General features: G+C 39.7%; 2 protein-coding genes across 2 annotated transcripts in view; both read left to right on the top strand.

The window, feature by feature from the left end:
• Positions 1-20,563, top strand: part of LOC146000610 (uncharacterized) — a 148,936-nt gene that overhangs the window by 21,244 nt on the left and 107,129 nt on the right. The gene's annotated exons all lie outside the window — the stretch shown is intronic.
• LOC146000132 (uncharacterized) overlaps positions 3,729-20,563 on the top strand; it is a 98,212-nt gene continuing 81,377 nt past the window's right edge. Inside the window, exons 1-3 of the mRNA XM_083137476.1 lie at positions 3,729-3,836; positions 4,691-4,783; positions 5,064-5,188. Of these exons, the coding sequence (XP_082993602.1) occupies positions 3,729-3,836; positions 4,691-4,783; positions 5,064-5,188 (326 nt within the window). The remainder of the gene's footprint in view (positions 3,837-4,690; positions 4,784-5,063; positions 5,189-20,563) is intronic.

Raw genomic sequence — 20,563 nt, 5'->3', positions numbered from 1 at the left:
TCTACTAGCCCTAGGAGTTTGTAAGGGCAATTTCCGAGCACCCTGTATTTCTAGATACGTGACCGATAACATCGTGTACAGTGGGATCCATGAGTATTATTATTATTATTATTATTATTATTATTATTATTATTATTATTATTATTATTATTATTATTATTATTATTATTATTATTATTATTATACCGTGCAAATTGCCTATCACCATTTTTGTGCACTTTATTTGACCCAATAAGAGCTTCAAGAATTAAAAGAAAACTCAAAACACCAGCATATATAGAAATCCATCGCTTAAAACACACAGGATGGAAGAAAAAAATTATGAAAATAGTCATGGACAATTTGCACGGTAATACTCATAGATCCCACTGTATAATACAAAATGCCGGAAGATATCAAAATAAGTTATCACACCACTCAATCCAAACGAAATGATACGGTGATATTGTATGGTTGAGAGTTCAACTTAATTGTTGTGCATCTTTTCCCTTCCCCAAATAATCCATGCACTTCTGCTAATATAATCCATATTCTGCCTGCACTTCTCACAGCCTCCGTCGGTAGAGCATATGTTGCATTCTCCCTCTGGGTTTTCCCACGAAGAGCTTTGCTGAACATTATTAGCGTTGCGAGCAATTAACGACCTCAGAGCTGGAAAAGTGCCTGGCGAGATGATATTTCCTGTCTCAACCTCCTGTGTGCCCTCTACATCTCGAAAACCACTCTCACTCACTCACTCTCTAGAATTCTTAAACCCGAAAGTTTATGGCTGCAGCAAAACAAGTCTTCTATCTGTCCCTATCCTGGGCAAGATCAATCCAATATTTTCCATCCTGACCGATTTCCTTTAGGTCCTTCTCAACGTTATCTCTCCATCTTCGTCTTGGCCTTCGTACAGGTCTCTTACCATCAGGTTTTCCAACAATAATCTTGTAAACTCTTCTCCCCTCTCGCATCTAAGTCTTCTTGAAAACCAAACATTACAAAATATTAAGTTGTGTGTATGTGTGTGTGTTTATGTGTAGAGTTTTTGTGTTACGTCCACTTTACGCACAGAAAGACTAATCGGGACTAGACCTACAGTTTAAAGTGGGGTATCGAACCCGGGACCCCTTGATTACAAGGTCACGATGTTACCACTGCGCCATCGGCGAGTGTGCACAGTATAGCAGTATATGTTTTTTATCTGGGGAAACAGTTTCCGTGGTTTTCCTGTTGTAAAGTCCTGATGGCAGGAAATTACACCACTACCTCGGTTACGACAGTCATTCGTTAACAGAAATCACAATTAGATAAAATCCTGCGATATGGACTAGGTATCGGTAAAGTGTCTCTCTCCCTTTCTCCCTCCCCCCTGTCTCTGTCTCTGTTTGTGTGTGTGAAACTTCATTAAACTAGCATCAGGCCAGGTTATATATAATTCCACATGAACACGTTCTGCGAAGAGCCAATTACATTGTTGCTCGGTCGCTTCTCAGAATGGTGCTCCCTTCATTTCAAAGAACGAATGCATAGAAATTTCTACTTTAGTTTACAGATAGTACAAATGTCAGCTTGGTATCAAGATCACATTAAAGCAGTTATTGTTCTCTCACTACATGAAAATGACAGGCACGTATGTCGGGGGGGGGGGAGGTGGAGGGTCTGAACCAAGTGTTTCAATAATAATATAAATGTTTAAATTTAAATGATTGTATTAAATATTGAATAAAATATGTAAATTTATTAATATTGAATTTTTTATTACATGAATACTTATAAATATGGTAAAAGAATAAGATCATATATTTATTATCTAGCTTGCGTGTATTTAAGATCGTCAAATTTCTTTAAAACAAGGAAATTAATGTCAAATAGATAAAGAATTGAATATTTATTGAATAATAGAAAAGGATGTTCCTGATCAATAATGTATGCATATTATATCATAAGTAGTCGTGTGCATAAATCTTCTTTGGTACTGTTCCTCAAAGCAGTATGATCCCAATATAATAATCCTTGTCTTCCAAGTTCATAGGAAATAAATAACAATCGATTATTATCGTACAACAAATGATAAAAAGTACATTTTCATTAATTTATTTTAGTACTTGGTAAGTCTTTTGGAGGGGGTCCGGACCCTACAGTTTTTTCGGTAAAATTATTATTTTGTTGGTAAATTTTATAGTGGTGTGACATTTCAATTTTATGAATAACTCTATATCCATACACACATATAGAGGGTAGAGATCGTGTTCACTCTACAGCAGAGGAAAGGGATGCAGGATGGAAATCACAGAAGTCACTCCTGCCCCCGATCCTGTCCCCCTATTCCTCCTATGTCACGTCGTACCCTTCACTTTCATTTAAGGCTTGCAAAGTTTTCCTTCCTTCCTTCCAGATAGTGTTCAGATAGATCACAGTAGAACGTAGTCTGTTGCAATTCTTTTAAGGGGTCTCTGGTTCGTTACCTGGTGGAGGCACAATGTTTCGGATCCCACTTTAAACTGTAGGTCCAGTCACGATTAGCCTATATGTGCATAAAGTGGACCTAAAACATCATTCTCTTCATTTTGTTTAAAGTTATCATTACTAACGTCTTATGTCACCCCCTTGTCTTAAAATCTACTACATCACTAATTTGTGACCAGTTCGTATCGAGCTTCCATTCGCATATTGACTAGTATCTCGCAGGGAATACAAAGGACTTGGGCCAAAGGTACTTCCTGCCACTGGAGTTTTGCAGATCCCCTTTTCCAAGCAGTTAATAAGCCAAACACAGCTGCCTCTGTTGCGAGCGACGCGTGCCCTGGTCGGTCCTCGGAGTAAACAAACTTCCTCCCACGACCACGTTTCGCATTCTCCGCATCTGAATTCTCCTCTTCCGGCTAATTCTCTTCTGTGTTGTGTTCAACGTTTCATCTCAAATGTATCTACGGCCCTCTTTACACGGAAGCAATTTGTCTAACATTTTTCCTAGCATAAATGCTTTGTAAATGCTTCCAAAAATCTTATAGCACATAGCACTTTACACGGAAGCATTTCATGGAACATTCCGGTTAGCTTTTGCGATTGAGATGTAAATATATACCCATACTAGGGCTGAGTAGATACCGATGCATTCGAGCACTTTTGTTATTTTACCTCATTTTTCTGTTACTTTTAACTAATCGTGACAATCAGAATGAGCGATGATTAGATGAAGATGATGATGGGAAAGTCAGGAAGAACACCTATGCCCAAACCGGTACTCGAACCCGGAACCTTCGGTGGTGAGATCGAAAGTGGTTATTATTATGGATTCATTATATAATTTTATTCCTGACGAGGATATAAAATTCCATGTTTCAACCACTTATCACACTCGGGCACTTATCAAGGAGACAGTGTACCTTGCGTTCATTTCACTTTGATAAATACGTGATTGCATTGTTTCCTGAAATTTTGGGCAAAAATTAATATAAATAAGAATCGACGTGTGTAGGAAAGGGGAAATTTTAAGACGTTATTTACATAATTCGCACAGCTTCTCGAAACGTAATTTTGAAGAGAGCGTTTTATTATTTAGAGGTATATCCTGGAATAGAGCTGAATCTACCTTCAATTTATATCCATCGTTTGAGAAGAGATTTTTTTAAAAAAATAATTAGTTCCTTGACACGGAGATTTCTGTTCAGATTAGATTTGAAGATGTTCTCGAGTTCCGTTTGATTTTCTCCAGAGTTACATCGAACCACTCGAAGAAGAAAATGTTGAGTCTGGATGTGAGCGAGGAGCTAATGCCCTGGGCCGTGGCAGACGATAATGGAGGCCAGGGTTCATGGCCAGAAGGTCGGGCGGGGCTTCAAGGGCTCTCGGTAGGATCCCGTGTCTGATGTGATGTGTGCGCGTACAACATTTCGGAAGAGTCACCGACTACGGTCACTATGACACCTAATGACAAGCGTATGTCGTCTAAGATGAAGTTTGAATTGTGCGTTTAGAAGATTTAAATCCCGAACTAAATTTGAATCCTTTCGGGGGAATGAGCTTTTGCCCTGGTACCTAAAAACTTTAAACCTGTTTGTCGAATAGTGGTCCCCCCATTTTTGTTGCCCTTCATTGTTCCATTTTGGGCTATACATTTGCTGTTAGAGTACCTTTCCTGTTCAAGTATCCAGGACAGGGAATGTTTACAGTTTATTCCTGAATCTTCCAACATCTTTATATATACGTGCATACAAATATTGCTACAACTCTTGATATTAAAGTACAGCATATACAATAGATAATTAGATTACGTGATTAAAATACATATTTGATGTGACATGAATATTGGTAGTCAACATAATACATAACCATGTTACAAGTTGGAGTATCTCACCAATTCTGGTTTCCAGGACAGGCTAGGCTTACAGTTTGTTCTGGAAAATATTTTGAAATATACTAAATAGTCTATCGTTTTTATTTATACATACGTGTATTCACATATTTCTATAAATGTTGGTGTTAACGTACAATAGACACAACAGATAATTAAGCTACATGATTATTAATAGTTAACATTTTGTGCGACCATATTGTCACACCAAGAATATATCTCTAATTGATTTACCCAACATATGTATTTTTTGGTGACATTTATTTACGCGGTTTGATTATTAATATTATAATTAACACTACCACGAAAGCGAAAAAAGAAATATTAAAATTGATTAAAATTAAATCGCAGTGGAAACTTGTAGCAAAGCAATTCAATGACAAATGGAACTTTCCAAATTGCGTTGGTGCGATAGACGGCAAGCATGTTGCTTTACAAGCCCTAGTGAATAGTGGTAGTGAGTTTTTTTTTAATTGAAGGGCTCGGGTGTAAAACATGGTAAGTGACATTTTGGTAATTTTTGAGTTGCAAAGTAAAATGTGCCATCCGTCAATTTTCGAGTGAAATTACCAAGTCGTACAATTTGCATTGGAGTCAGTGAAGCCTTCTGAAATTGGTAAACACAACACGAAAACAATTTATCTACAGTATAGCTTCTAATAACCTTTTTTCTTAATGAACTCACAAATGACCAAAATGTCACTTACCATGTTTTACACCCGAGCCCTTCAATTATAAGTCATATTTTAGCATTGTCCTATTTGCAGTACTTGACGCAAATTACAATTTCATGTACGCCAATGTGGGTACTCAGGGTAGGATATCTGATGGTGGAGTTTTTAATGAGTCGTATTTTAAGAAATGTCTGCAGGACAATACAATGCATCTGCCTCCGGCCTGCACATTGCCTGGACGAAATGTTGATATTCTATTTGTTTTCGTTGGAGATGATGACTTTCCACTATCAGTTAACATTGTGAAGCCATTTCCTGGACAACAAGAGAAAGTATTAAAAAAAAAAACAGGACATTTAACTACCGATTAAGTCGAGCCTGCAGAGTTTCTGAGAATGCATTCGGAATACTGTCCTCTGTTTTATTACTCCGAAAGCCAATGCTACTGGAACCGGATACAGCAAAAAAAAAGTAACACTGGCAACACTGTATTTACATAATTATCTAAGAAGCGGAACATCAAAGGCAATTTACAACCCCTAGGAACTTTTGATTCCGAATCACCAGATACAGGAGAAATTGTTCCAGGACTATGAGACGAGATGCTTCAAGTAGGCTACTGGGTTAATGAATATTCCAAGAATGCCGCGAAGAAGTACAACTGCTGCTCAGGACGTGAGAAATGAGTTGAAAGAGTATTTCAGTTCTTCAGAAGGAGCATTGCAATTTCATATGAACATGTAATTAATTACCTGTCTTCATACCTAATTGCATACCAAATCTCTCGCATAATTCATGCACTTTTAACTGTAGTTCTATAACGTGAATTATGTGAATATATACGGTATTAGCAGTAATATAAATACTATAGCTTTCTCTCTCAGTGCATCTGATAATATGTAACTAACCTTCAAAAGTTTTTGAATAAACATACCTCTGTATCTGAAGTTTATCTTGGTTTATTTCTATCCTTCAGGAATACCATGGACTGGTACGCAAACCATTTACTTTTGTAAGAAGTATCAGTTCCGCTACCGGACTTGTTGGTATCCTTTTCATTTTTACATTTTCTTGCAAAATGGCTTAGCAAATTCTTAATTTTTCGTTCAACTTCTTCTTTAGACGTTCCAATTAAAACCGCAATTTCCATGAACAAGTCGTGCAGTTTGTTTCGATTTCTACAGTCCTCCAATCTACAGTCCCACAGAAGAGGACTATGACGGTACATTTCTATTAACATAACAACTTGCGAATTCGTCCACTCCATGATTAAAAGTTGAAAAAGAACACCTAATCCTCCCTGCACCTGCACTGCGCCTTAATGATCTTGTCAATAGGCCATACACCGGTAAGAACCAGTAGAGCCAGGGTTGAGGTCGTCCTGAACGCTCCGGTCATCCGTATAATGGCCCTTCTCTGCGAAGACCTCAATCGATTTGTCACCGTGATCTTGTTGACATGATTTGCCCAGAAAGGTACTCCATATGCAATGATGGCATTGCATATTGCAAAAAGATAAGTTTTTACATGGGTTAGTGGTAATTTATACGTTGTTGTGCCAATTGTCGCTGGTTTATTTATGATAAAATCTGCCTTCGTTGTTGTATTTGCAATCTGCTTTGTGTGTGACATTTTTCTCCTGTAGCGTGATCCCCAGATACCTGGAGTTGTCCACTTTTTTCAAATTTTGACCCTTTAATTTAATTTGTGGATGTCTGTTTGCGTCTACTTTCCCCTTTAGGATTACGAAGTGAGTCTTATCTGTTGCAATTTTAAGCTTCGCTGTATCACACCACTTCTCCATGGTGGAGATCGCCACTGTGGACTTTATCTCAAGTTTCCTTCTTGATTTCCCTTCAATAACCAGCAAAATGTCGTCCGCGTATGCAATCACTCCTTTAACTTCCGACAAGCCTCCAAGTTTCGCCAGGGCTAGCTCGAGATTGATGTTCCAGAGTTCTGGCCCAAGAATCGAACCTTGGGGCAGCCCTTTGTTACAGTCTTTGAAATTTTGTATGCAATTCTTTTAAGGTAACTTAAAATGATAAGTCCCTTATTAGGAAGCCAGTTTCTAGAGAGGTATTGGTGCCCAAAAAGGTAAAAACAAAATTTAAACACACACAATATGACCATAATAACGCAGTTCAGATAAGTACGGAGTTATTTGTTGTTAATAAAGAGTTAGAATACTGCTAACCCAACAAAATTTTGAGTTATACTCTGCCCCGGAAATTTCTGGAGCGAGCGAACGAAAGCGAGTCTCTGCGAGGACTCGACCAATGAACACGTGCGAGGGAACGGGATTGTGTATAGGCAAAAAAGAGACTGCCTGTTTGCAGCGGCGTAAACAGCTTCGCTCCACCCACTCGGCCTTGCTCCATAGATTCCCGGGATAGAGTATACATTTTAACAATTTTCGCTTTAGCAGTAGGCTGTCGAATATCAACACATGACTTCCGGTCTTTCATATCATCCCCTGCCAAAATACCAAATTGGCTGGAAATGCGACAGTTTGCAGCCATGATGTTGAACTGTCTGTACATTCAACCACGCCGCTAAAAAGACAATTGTACCACTGTTTTGCTTCTTGAATAATGCGATTGTTAAGATTGTTCCCGGGTTATTTATGTTGTCCTGTGAGTCATGTGTGTTATTCTACATGTGACATGGGTTAATTATAGTTTGTTGATGTGCTGCACTCATGTGTGGAGGGAGAAAGTGTTCGAGGATGGAACAGGGTTTGTCTGATCTCTCGGAAAAGCTACTCTTTTGACATTTGCTGTGCTGGGAGCTCCAGACAGCTGCAGCTGCTGTTTTATGCGCCAAGGTTAACATGGGTTCGCCTTAAGTCACAAACCGAGTAACTTCAGGTGTACTGGCTGATTGTTAGTGTTATCACGAAGCTCTTATACTCTTGATATTTCCACGTCGTCTACGCATTTATGTACTTCACGTTTGCTTCTGGGAGTGGAGATTTCAGTCTAAGGTTCTAGTTGTTTTTTTTTTTGTTGTTTTTTTAATGCGATACCGATGCCGACGTATCGGTATTGGCACAGGAAAGTATCGGTTGGGTGTTATCTGCCCATACGTTTCCCCAGAGCCGCGGTGGTCCAGTCCAGGGGTCCCGGGTTCGAATCCCGGTTAAGACATGGATGTTTGTCCCAAGTGAGAAAACAGAAAGCTGAGAAAAAGCTAATAAAGAGGGATACTATCGCTTAGGGGCAATTCTTAAAAAAAAAAAAAAAAAAAAAAAAGACTGCCACGCTTCCCGAAGTGGGTGATCTAAGGTCAGAATTTTTCCTTCGTTGTCCCCACATAAAGCGGCTCAGGGGCTCACGCAGCCTCAAATCAGTAGGTACCAAGGGGCAACCATGGAGGATAAAGGCTGCCGGAGCGTGATGCTGATCACGTCATCTCAAAAATGGCAGAGATCGAGAATGTGTGTGGCCCTACCCCCACATCCCCTAAATGTGGCTTCATGGCACGGCGAACTTTACATTTACCTTAATCTTCCACAGTATGCTAATTAACGGTGGAGGGGCGGGGGGGGGGCGGGTGCCGGCGATTTCTCCCCAACAAAAATTGTATTCCCGCCAAGAAAAAAAAATATTTGTATCCCTGCCAGGGATGTTTTTATCCCTCTCGAAGAAAATGGAATTTAAAGCATAGGTTAAAATATACCAACTATATAACAAACACAATTGAAAAGTCATTCGTGTCCTTTAATAGCCCAGCCATCCAAAATTTCCCTGCCTAAAAGTATGCAGCCTTGTGGATTAAAGAAGGACCATTCTGCTTTCCACTTAAGTTTTCATGGCAAAGTGCTGATATTTTACACGTATTAAAGTGTTCGCAAGAAACGTGTAAGTATGTAGATGGACATTAAGTGGGAGCTTGCCAATAGAAATTTGGACAAGTTTTCGGTGTTACTACATCGATAGCTCCTTTTGTGTATGAGTTGGGGTTTTCTTAGAATGTAAATATACTAAGTGTTCCTAGACTAGGCTATGTGCAATTAAAGACCTACGTTACAATCATTGTTGTACATAGAACTACGAGTGAATTGTTTAGTTTACTAACTGTTAAAAAAAATAAAATAACCCGTGGCTCTACAGCCCTAGAAGGGCCTTTGACTATCTCTCATCTTAACTACCAGTCTCCCTCCCATAATCCTGCCTAGAGGTGTGGAGATCTTCAACCAGTAATGGGGTGATGTGGGGTCAGCACGTCGAACCCTCAGTCGTTATAGGAGATTTCCCAGACCGGGTTACGCTACTCACTCTTAGCTCCCCAATTTCGTCACGATGGTGGGTGGCCACCGGTCCTATATATACACAGGCCGAGGACTCGAAGACTGAACCCAGGTGGACTCGAACCCGCAGTCGCAGCCCAAAGCGCCTTAGACCGCACGGCCACGGATTACTGGCTGGTAACATACAAATTTGCATATCCAATTATATGCCATCACAAATACGCCACTATCATGTAAGTGTTATGTTATGCATGCGTAATTCATTTTTCATATCAACAAGTAACTTTTGTGGGTAATTTTGAAAATGATGCATACAAACGAAAATTTGGTTAAAAAATTAAGATTTGGTTGATATAGGTACCCATTAAAATGTCTTACGGTCGTTTTGAAATTTTGTTTTTAATGATTGTACGTAATCAGTATTTTTCATGAATTTTGAGTCATTTTTAGTTTCTTGGAACCTACTTCAGGATTTTTCGAGCCTAATTTAAGCTTTTTAGAACCTATTAGAGCCTATTTTAGGAACCTGAAACACACTTTTTAGAACCTAAAAGCGCGAGGTGTAATGTAGCCTGCACGTGGAACGACAGAGTGAAACTGCACGAGACATTTCTTTATCGACGGAACAGGTTTCCATGGCGCCACGCTGTCTGAATGCATCACGTTACGCAAGGACAGAAAGGCAGCTTGTCTGGTAAAGAATAAATAACAAGCCATACTGTCTCAGTTTCTTATTGCAAGATTTCAAGTGGAAGCTGTGTACAATGCAACTTTTTTTTCTTGTCGAAGTGAGCTGAGTTCTCGGTAGAAGGAATTCGTTAGCGAAGGGATTAGTTCTGCAGATAAAATCGAAGCAAGTGTCCGCTGACAGGAGCCACTCCCAGGCAGAACACGTTCTGTAGATTCAGACAAGCAGAAAAGCAGGCTTCCATGTAGCTCAATCGCGAGTCTACTTCAAGCGTGGCAGGTGAGATTCAGGGACTGCATTCGAACAGGTGATACTTCAATTTTTGGTGACTTGGTAATGCCGCGTACTGTATCTTCAGCACATACATTGAAATTCAATTAGGCGATTTAGATCAACGTGCCATATGAAATTAGACCACAATCTGACTTGATACAAAGAAATTTCTAGCACGTACATTTACCAGAGTCGTTTTACGAGAAGGTCTGCTAATATTATTTTTCAGCGTGGAAATACGTAATGAGTAGACAATCACCTGTTTACTAACGTACGCCTATCCATCGTACGATCTATTCACAAATTGATTCATAAAATAAATAACTCACTTTACTATTATATAAACACCAAGAGTGATTGCAATTCTTCATAACTACTATGTATGCTATTCACTTTCACGTAACGAAAGAATTCTAAGTCGAACTTTACACGAAGGATTCACATTTATTCTCTTTCGCTTTTAAAATTTTATTCAAATTTCTTATTGTTATGTTTTATCGTTTCTTAATGCAGCTTGAACTGAAGTTAATAACTACAGTTTTGAAAGGAAAATTTAATTCAATGGAGCTTACGCAGAAAATTTCTTGTAGGCCACTATGAACTGGTATTGCATCATTTATCTTGATTTACGAGGGGCGATCAGGTTGCTCTGACCCTAACATAGAAAGAGCGGCAATATGGTTTCAATTTTTTTTTATTTTTCAACATATTCCCCTGCAACTCAAATGCACTTCTCCCATCGGTGCTCCAACACGTGGATACCTTGCAAAAAAAAATCTTCTGACTGGTCCTCCAACCATGAATCCACAGCCCTTATCACCTCAGAATCATCAGAAAATTTTTGCACACGAATGTCATTCTTCAAATGTGTGAACAAATGGAAATCACTGGGGGATAAATCTGGGAAAAAGGGTGGGTGGGGCAGCAATTCGAACGATGCATCTGCGATAACGGCCCTCACAATGCGTGAGGTGTGGAGAGGTGCATTGTCCTGGTGAAGGAGCACACCACGGGTCAACATCCCACGCCTCTTTTTCTTGATGGAATCACATAATTTCTTGATTAGGTCACTGTAGTATGTGCCAATGATGGTTTAGCCTCTTTGTAAATAGTTCACAAGAAGGACACCCTTGCAGTCCCAGAAAATTGAGGCAACCACCTTCTTGGCTGACGTTTGCACCTTGAACTTCTTCGTTGGTGGAGAATGTGGGTGTTTCCACTCCATGCTTTGTGATTTTGTTTCTGGGTCGAAGTGATGGACCCATGTTTCATCCATAGTTACAAATCGGGCAAGGAAATCGTCTATATCAACACGAAACTTGTCAAGAAGTTCTTGACTGATGAGCACTCGGGTGCGCTTCTGATCTGGGGTGAGGTTTCGAGGGACCCATCTTGCAGCAATTTTTTTCATTTGCAATTCCTGGGTAATTATGTTTTGCACAGTGCCATATGACAGGCCACACATCTCAGCACCATGACGGATAGTGACTCGACGATCCATGAGCACGATATCGTGGACTTTTGTTAATGTTTTCGGTCGTCATGTCAGTTTTTGGTACTCCACCTGCATGTTCATCCTCACACGACTCTCTCCCACAATTAAACTCACGACACCATCTCTTCGCCATACTGTATGAAGGAGCACTGTCTCCTAATGTATTCACCAAGTCCTCATGAATTTTGGATACCGTCCACTTCTTCCTCACAAAATATTTGATCTCCGCTCTCACCTCAGTTTTCTCCATTCTGGCACATTGACACAACTTCACTTAGTTAAACCCCTGTAAAAAGAAAACTGTACGTTACTTAGACTTGCAATTCAGATTGAAAGCATGTAAAGGATCACTAAACAATAACACAATAAAAAAATCAATCGTGACGTCATTCCTTCTATGTTAGAGTCGGAGCAACCTGATCGCCCCTCGTATTTGCAAATATTGTTTTACAATTTGCTATTTAATTGTGTTTTCGCTTCAGTTCAAGTTTCCAGGTTCCATGCCCGGTGGATGTACTACATAGTGGTTCTAATCTCACCTTAAACTGTAGGTCCAGTCTCGATTAGCCTTTCCGTGCATAAAAGTGGGTTTAAAAAGAAACTGAACAAACTCATTTAGTTCAAGTTATCAAATTATATTGTCTTTTTGAGCCAGTCTACGTAATATTTGCTGAGATAAAAGATATTGATGAAAAATATCATTATAAAATTGCACCCTGATCTGAGTCCTTACCTGCGACTCGGAGTGAATGTCGGGATGGTCCCTTACATGCTTCCTTCCCATGTCCTCTCATCTTTCCGTCGTGGTTTGGGCAATGATACAAATGTGCCACGTTAGTTAAAATAACCAATGAAATGAATGCACTTAGTTTTCCTCCACTCTAGTTCCTTGTCAATATTTTCCGCTCACGAAATGTGAAATCTATATTGGACTTCTAGGCTGACTAGAAAGATAAGGTCAAAACTAACATGAGTTCATTTTGATTCCATTGTCCCCATCTGCCACGGTTTTTGCATCATTTGAAATATGACAATGAATGGAATACATGTTATCTTTTGCATTCCACCTCCCCACGCTGATAATGGACTCTCCTCGTTTTTTGAATTAGTTGTGGAGGCGATGCTCGAGGGCATAAAAATGACACAGTGTGCGGATCATAATTCTGATCTGATGAAGTTATGAGGCTTTCAAAATGCGAGAGGAAGTTCGACCCACACGTCTACTTTTCATTCCAGGAAATAGAACGAGTTTTATTATGCAGGGTTAGCATTTATGATGTTATGAAAGGTACGTGTGAAAATGAATTTCCTATCGCTAATAGTCACAACGCATTCTTGATATTGTAAATCAGAATCATCGGATGTGGAGTTACTGAATATGCATACACGAACGCCTGAACGATGATCAATATTCTTTACTCCCCTCAGACATTTCGGGCACATAACATATACAGGGTGGGGCACGAAATGATCTCCCATTTTTTTTTCGGATCTGAGATGAGGAATCATGTCATGTGTGTCAACAGCAGTTGCAGTAGTCATTGGAAAAGTATCGGGATAAAATCTGAAGCGTAATTCATGATGTTGCCGCTAGGAGCTAGAGTAGACAAAAATGGCGGACAAAGGAAGTCTTACGATGCAACAGCGATCAGCAACTGTGCTATTTATGGCTGAAACAAAGAGCATTGTTGTGACTCAGGCGTCATCGTGCACATTTCCATACTCGGTGGCCCCCTCCTAGAAAAACGATCCACAAATTGCATGAGAAGTTTCGAATGGAAGGAACAGTATTGGAATCGTAGCGTGATCAATAAATAACCTGTGTCTCTACAGCCCGTAAGGGGCTTAATCTATCTCCCGACTGCCAGTTTCTCCCCCGCCCCCCACGATCATACCTAGAGGTGTGGAGATCTTCAATCTGTAAAGGGGGTGACGTAGGGTCAGCACGTCGAACCCTCAGCCGTTATAGGAGATATCCGTGACCAGGTTACGCTACTCACTCGTAGCTCCCCAATTTCCTCAGGATGGTGGGTTGCCACCGGTCCTATACACAGGCCGAGAACCGAGAGACTGAACCCAGGCGGACTCGAACACATGCCGTCCCGCAGTCGGAGCCCAAAGCCTTAGACCAGCGGCCACGGAGGAGGACGCGAACAGCAGCAATACAACCAGGGATATCAAGACGCTCTGTTCAACGGATTCTTAAAAGTGATCTCCATATGTATCTGTACATGATTAACGTGGTGCAAAAACCACAAATGAACACGAACAGCAGAGAATGGCCTTCGTTTATTGGGCTGAGGATAACAACGCAACACTGAAGAACGTTTGGTTTTCTGACGAGGCACACTTTCATTTGGATGGTGTGGATAGCAAACAAAATGTACGCTTTTGGGCAACTGAGAATCCACGACTGATTCATGAAAAAGTTAGCCAAGCTTGCAGTGAAATAAGGAACTTATGTGATGTAGGGTAACTGGTAACATTGGTGTTCGCTTGACTAAGGTTACCAATAACAACGGTGGTCATATTGAGCATATATTGCAGTAGTACATTTTCCCAAAGTCTAACCTTTTTTGTGATACATGTTTCATTGAAAGCTACTTTAGAATATAGTTTTTATCAGAAGAAAATGGGGGATCATTTCATGCACAAGCCTGTACATTATCACATTAATAATTCACTTCAAACAACCGTAAACTTAAAGTATACAGGGTGTACAAAAAGTTCCATTACCCTTTCTTTGAATTGTACACAAACGTGCAAAATGTTATTTGAACAGCATGCGTATGATGAGGGGATGGTATACTAAATAATCAGACAAATGACTACCATTTACTCCAGAGGATCTGTGTGCACACCGCCATTTTCATGGCACAGTATTATTATTCACATCCAGGTGCTATGTAAAATCCTCCGTAACATGGCTGGTGTGAGGGAAGCAAATGCACTGCGAACAGCTTCTTGAAGTTCCTCAGTTGTCCGATAGCGGTTATGGGCGACTTTCTGTTTGAATGCCCCCATAGCGCATTTTCACAAGATGTAAGACCTGGAATTCGTGTTGGGCATTTTAGAGGTGCTGGTAAATTTGGCGATCCTCGTCCAATCCATTTGTCTCTGAATATATAATTGTGGAATTCTCTTAAAATGGCCACCCCGAAGTACAGATCTGACATCTTGTGATAATGCGCTATGGGGGCATTCAAGCAGAAAGTCGCCCATAATCGCTAAAATTCGCTATCGGACAACTGAGGAACTTCAAGAAGCTGTTCGCAGTGCGTTTGCTTCCCTCACACCAGCCATGTTACGGAGGATTTCACATCGCACCTGGAGGCGCATAATAATACTGTGCCATGAAAATAGCGGTGTGCGCACAGATCCTCTGGAGTAGATGGTGGACATTTGTCTGATTTAATGGTATACCATCCTCTCTCATCATACGCGTGCTGTTAAAATAACATTTTGCTACAATTCAAAGGGGGGTAATGGGACTTTTGGTACACTCTGTACACGGAAGAGAAGTTCTTTTGTGTGAAAACCCCGAGGGAGTATGTCAATGCTACTGAAGTCGTTACACAGGACTAAGGATGGAACGAGTCGTACGAAGATAATTTCGAGATCGAGACAACCTTTTAAAAATCGAGATGAGAAAGAACTCTTGGAGACATGTCGGACGAAACCAAGAACGAGGCCTCCCCGATGGCGCAGTGGTAGCGTCGTCGCCTTGTAATCAAGGGGTCCCGGGTTCGATACCCGGTGGAGGCACAAGTGGTTCGGATCCCACTTTAAACTGTAGGTCCAGTCCCAATTAGCCTTACTGTGCATAAAGTGGACTTAAAACAACAAATCAACCAACCAACCAAGAACGAGAAAGATCTCTGTAAAATCGAAACGAGACATCTTTCTCATTCGAGACTTTGATTATAATGTATAATATTTTGAACCAAAATTACTTTACGTATTCAGATGAACGGAACGGATGTCTACTGTATTTGTAGATAGATCATATATTTTGTTTATGGCAATTAGAAAGTTAATCCGTTTTTGACACCTAAGAATTTGAGTACCGTACTTACATTCAGGATAGGATTTAATTTCCCAAGATTCTTAGCGTCGAAACAGAAAAAAAACATTGTTTGATTTAATGGCCTGTAAACGCTGCCAGGATTTGTGTACTGACACGCTATATATGTTGCTTATGTTATGTAGGTACATCGAAACCTGGATTGATTGATTTGTTTATTTATTTAATGTCGCATTTCTGCCACTTTAGCGAACTGTGACGATAGGGATGAATGGTGATAAGATGAAATGGATGAAGGAACAATCCTACACATACAGGGTGTCTCAAAAGTAATAGCGCGAACTGACAGGTGAAAGTACACGATAATAGAAGAAAAAACTCTCACTAAACATGGGTCTGCAAACGAGCCGTTTTCGAGATAATCGCAAATGTGTGATTACAAGCCGCCACTGACTTCATTGTTTGTAAACGTCGTCCTAGTTGGTAAAATGCTAATAATGTGTGGTTAGAAGCCATCACTGATTGCATTTTGTAAACACCGAGTGCTTTACTCCTTCCGCTTTCCGAGGTTTGCTCTTTGTTTACAAAACAGAACATTTCCGAGAGGTGGCGTTGTAATCAAACGGATGAATACAATCAGTACACAGTCTAATCGTACTGTGGGAGTCACGTCAATGAGATCTCCAATGACTTTTCTTACTGTATTATCAGCATTTTACCAACTAGGACGACGTTTACAAACAATGAAGTCAGTGGCGACTTGTAATCACACATTCGCGATTCTCTCAAAAACGGCTCGTTTGCAGAACCATGTTTACGGAGACTCTTTTGCTTCTATCATCGTGTACTTTCACCTGTGTTAGTTTACGCTATTACTTATGAGACACCCTGTATGTACGGCACTGAAGTAACAACAACCAGAAGTCGGACATGTTATACTTTATTTTTAGTTTATGTCAGTACAGCAGTGTGGAAGAGTAACACATCGTGATCAATAATTCAGCATCAAAATGTGCTGTTCATTGTGTACAGATTTCAGCGCCACATTTTCACCTGGTGGTAAAAAAATTGAACTATTTTCTTCATCAGCATTCTCTTCCTCCTGATGTCCACAGCCTCTAAACCAAGTTTCATCGCAATCTGATGTTTCGAACGAGCCCCAGAAGGCTCTAAGTAGTGTTGCTCACGGGACGGGACATGTCCCGTCTCGTCTCGTGTCTCGTCTCGAAAACGAGACGGGACACGAGACGGGACAAGCCTTTTGAAATTCGAGACGGGACGAGACGGAATGCCTTTCTCGTCTCGTTTTCGAGACGAGACACGAGACGGGACGGGACGGCTTTTGAAAAGTCTCGTCTCGTCTCGAATGTCTCGAAAAAATAAAAGCAAAATTTTTAATCAGTTGCAAATACTTGTTTGCTTGGAATAAGGTATTTCAATTAGAAACGTTGATAAGCGTGTATTAAGTAAAAAGAAGACTATTCTAGATAAGAGTAATGAATGAATACCTAAACTTATTTTCAATACTCTTTCAAAACACAGCATTACTCCCCATTTTTGTTTTTCAATTTATTCCAGGTTAATAACTTTATGTTACGATAGTACTCCAGATACTAATACAATTCTGAATAACATCTAGTAAAAGGGCAGGTAGAGAAGGTGGAAGGAGGTGCCAAAAGATCGTGGAATGTCTGCGTCCGAGTTTTATCTTGTAAAAATAGTCTCAGCTCTATAGGTTGGACCGACGGATATGGTTTATTTTTATTATTTAATTTTTACATCAAAGGGTGTACAGAAGTGATTGTTATTAGGAAGTAGGAAAAGCATTGTAGGAAACATGGCAGTACAAATTGATAAGGAGTTGTTGGGAAAGTTATTAAGGAGTCCAAGATATTAGCAAGACAAGAGAAGGAGATAATTAGGGACAAATCTTGCATTATCCCACTCCGAACAGCTGAGAGCTAAAGAGGAGGAGAAAATACGGCAAATATGGAAAGAAGTAATTTGGTGATTTTAGTGTTTACAGGGAACCACGACAAGATTTTACCACATGATTATTTGTACGGGTTGCGAAATTATTAGAATGTTATGGAAATTTCGGATATGTCTTTGTTGAGAAAATTCTTGTTGTTTCCCTCAGGCATTCTACAGGTGGTTGGATTCGATTTTTTTACGTCCGTTTGAAGATTATTTCCAATGCTTTTTTTTATTTCTTTACTTCTTATTTAAGGAGAATACTATTCCTTGGATTGTAATAACGAAATACTGAGGCTGATATAGAATAGATTTCAAATGAAGGAAGTGCACTAAGTTCTGTATAATCGTCGTAGAAGGAAACTTTGTTCTATGAGGGGACTGCCCGATGGTAGCGTCGTCGCCTTGTAATCAAGGGGTCCCGGGTTCGATACCCGGTGAAGGCACATTGTGATTTGAATCCCACTTTAAACTGTGGGTCCAGTCCCGATTAGCCTTTCTGTAAATCAGATGAAGGAATGTTGTAGCTGTTCTTTTTATTCTGTAAATTTAGGCAAATTATTCTAATCGTGGTCGTTAGTGACAACATTAATTATTAAAATACATTCTAATTTGATTTAAGATTTGGTTGGTTGGTTGATTTGGTGTTTTAAGTCCACTTTATGCACAGTACGGCTAATCGGGACTGGACTTATAGTTTAGTGCCTCCACTGGGTATCGAACCCAGGACCAAAGGTGATCGAAGAAAACCCGACACTACATGTAAGTTGTGGATTCATCGCGGTTTCTTACTATTCAGGGACTTGAATTTCGAGATTATGAGTCTGAGGAAACCTTAACAAAGGGAATTTCTTCGATACTCTTAAAATTCGATTCAAAACATATCGCGGGCAGGTAAAATAACGCTTATTAAAATTTACCACTCTTCAATCATTAGATGCAGGTTCGCTCTTTCTCGTACATATCAAAATCGAAGAACTTCTTCCCACAAAACTCCATAGGTGCCTGTAATTGTGTAGCACAGACAGACGTTGGAGTGGTAGAGTAAGAGTAAGTATTGCCAGGGTGAGAATATTACTTGAATTATGAGATAACTGTAAACTTTGTCTGATTTTTTATCCTGTGATAACATTTCCCTGAAAGGTGAAACACAAATTTTGCCCAAAACTCTTCAGCGTTACGAAGATGGTTGTCCTTAAAATCTTTGAAAAGGCTTGCTCGAAACAGGATGCTGGATGCAAACTGCCTCATTTGGCTTTTCTTGCCATTGAGAAGAAATGTCAAGTCCTGGACGTACCAAAGGTGGGCAATGTGTTCTCCAAAGCACATAGAGCAGAATTCTCCTACAGGAGAATTGCACTTCACTAAGTGCCTCACATTGTTTCTAATACCTAAGAAGATTCATTTCTTCCAACGTCACGTTTATTTTGCAAGAAAATTAAACTCTTCGAAGCATTATTTTCATCATTTATATTATTATCTTATAACTTAAATATTTATATCAGTAGTTTCATCTCAAGAAAGACGTTGAATTATAAAATTATGAATGTCTTTCAATACTGAAATACGCCACTAGAGACAACGCAACTTACCAATAGAAAAGAATTAATGTCTTTATTAAAACGAATCATGTGGAGATAAACTCGTAATCTAGAAGTAAATTTAGGCAGTAAACGTCCACTCTAAATAAAAGACAAACACACAACACCATACATGAATATAATAATAATTATTATTATTATAAGTATTATTATATAAGTATATATATGTGTAGTGTTTTTGGGCGTTTTAATGTGACTGCCCTCTCACAATATTTTGTTGCCAGCCTTCCCCCCCCCCCCCCCGTCATATTTCCCTGGTGCCATCACTGGTTGGAAGTAAATTTATTAGGACGAGGAAAGTAACATTAGCTGTTGACAGTGTTGAACCAAAGGACGTGATATGTACTACTGTTTGTATAAATGATAGGAAATTTAAGCAAAAATTTATAATTGTTGAGACTTGAAAGTTGTTTCCTTCATTTCATCGTAGGAAGAGGTTTTCTGAGACAGAGTGGGATTATTTTACACATACATGGGAAAGGGTGGTTTTTTAAAGATAGAGACGTATTTTGCACATTTTCTAAAAGTTCAGATAAAACGAGAATTTAGCCTTACTGTTATGAAAAGAAATAACGCAGTACAAGGAAAAAATAGCTTCACATTTCTCGCACCTGCTGGGATGCAACACAAGAGTATTGCATGAAGTCTATGAACGAGGATGAAGAGGGATATGTGAAATTTGACTTACCTGCGGGTGAATTAGTGGATTCTAATATTCTTAAGGTTGATTTTTTTTTTTTTTTTTAAGTCCACTTGATTCAAAAATAGGCTAAATCGCGAACCGACCTACAGTTTAAAGTGCGATCCGATCCACTTTGTGCCTCCATTGAGTATCGACGCGAGGACCCTTCATTACAACACCTCGACGTTATTACTACGCCATCGGGGAGGCACCAAATTTACACAAATATGTTGATTCCAGTAAGACGTTATATGCATAATCTGATAATGATGCACTTTTGGTGCATCTAAACATATTTTTTTCAACTATAGCATGTCTAAAAGAATCATTGAAGTTGGGATTTTTATAACTTCAAGAGGCACGGCTCTGTAAATGTGCGATATAAAATAAATGCAGGTTTGCCTTCCATACGTGGTGGTTTTGTCACGTTTCTTCGCTTCGTAAAACACTTTTGCAGGAACGGCTTCTTGCATCAGTAGTACAGTGTCCCCGGTTCTGCAACCGAAAATGAGGCTCGGTGAGGCTCGCCTTAATGGATTTCTCTCGTAAGGCATGAGCCTC

This window comes from Lepisma saccharinum, chromosome 16 (genome assembly GCF_977018435.1).
Source record: "Lepisma saccharinum chromosome 16, izLepSacc3.1, whole genome shotgun sequence".
Taxonomy (NCBI): domain Eukaryota; kingdom Metazoa; phylum Arthropoda; class Insecta; order Zygentoma; family Lepismatidae; genus Lepisma; species Lepisma saccharinum.
The sequence above is the reverse complement of the archived record's forward strand: the minus strand, read 5'-3'. Positions and strand labels throughout refer to the sequence as shown.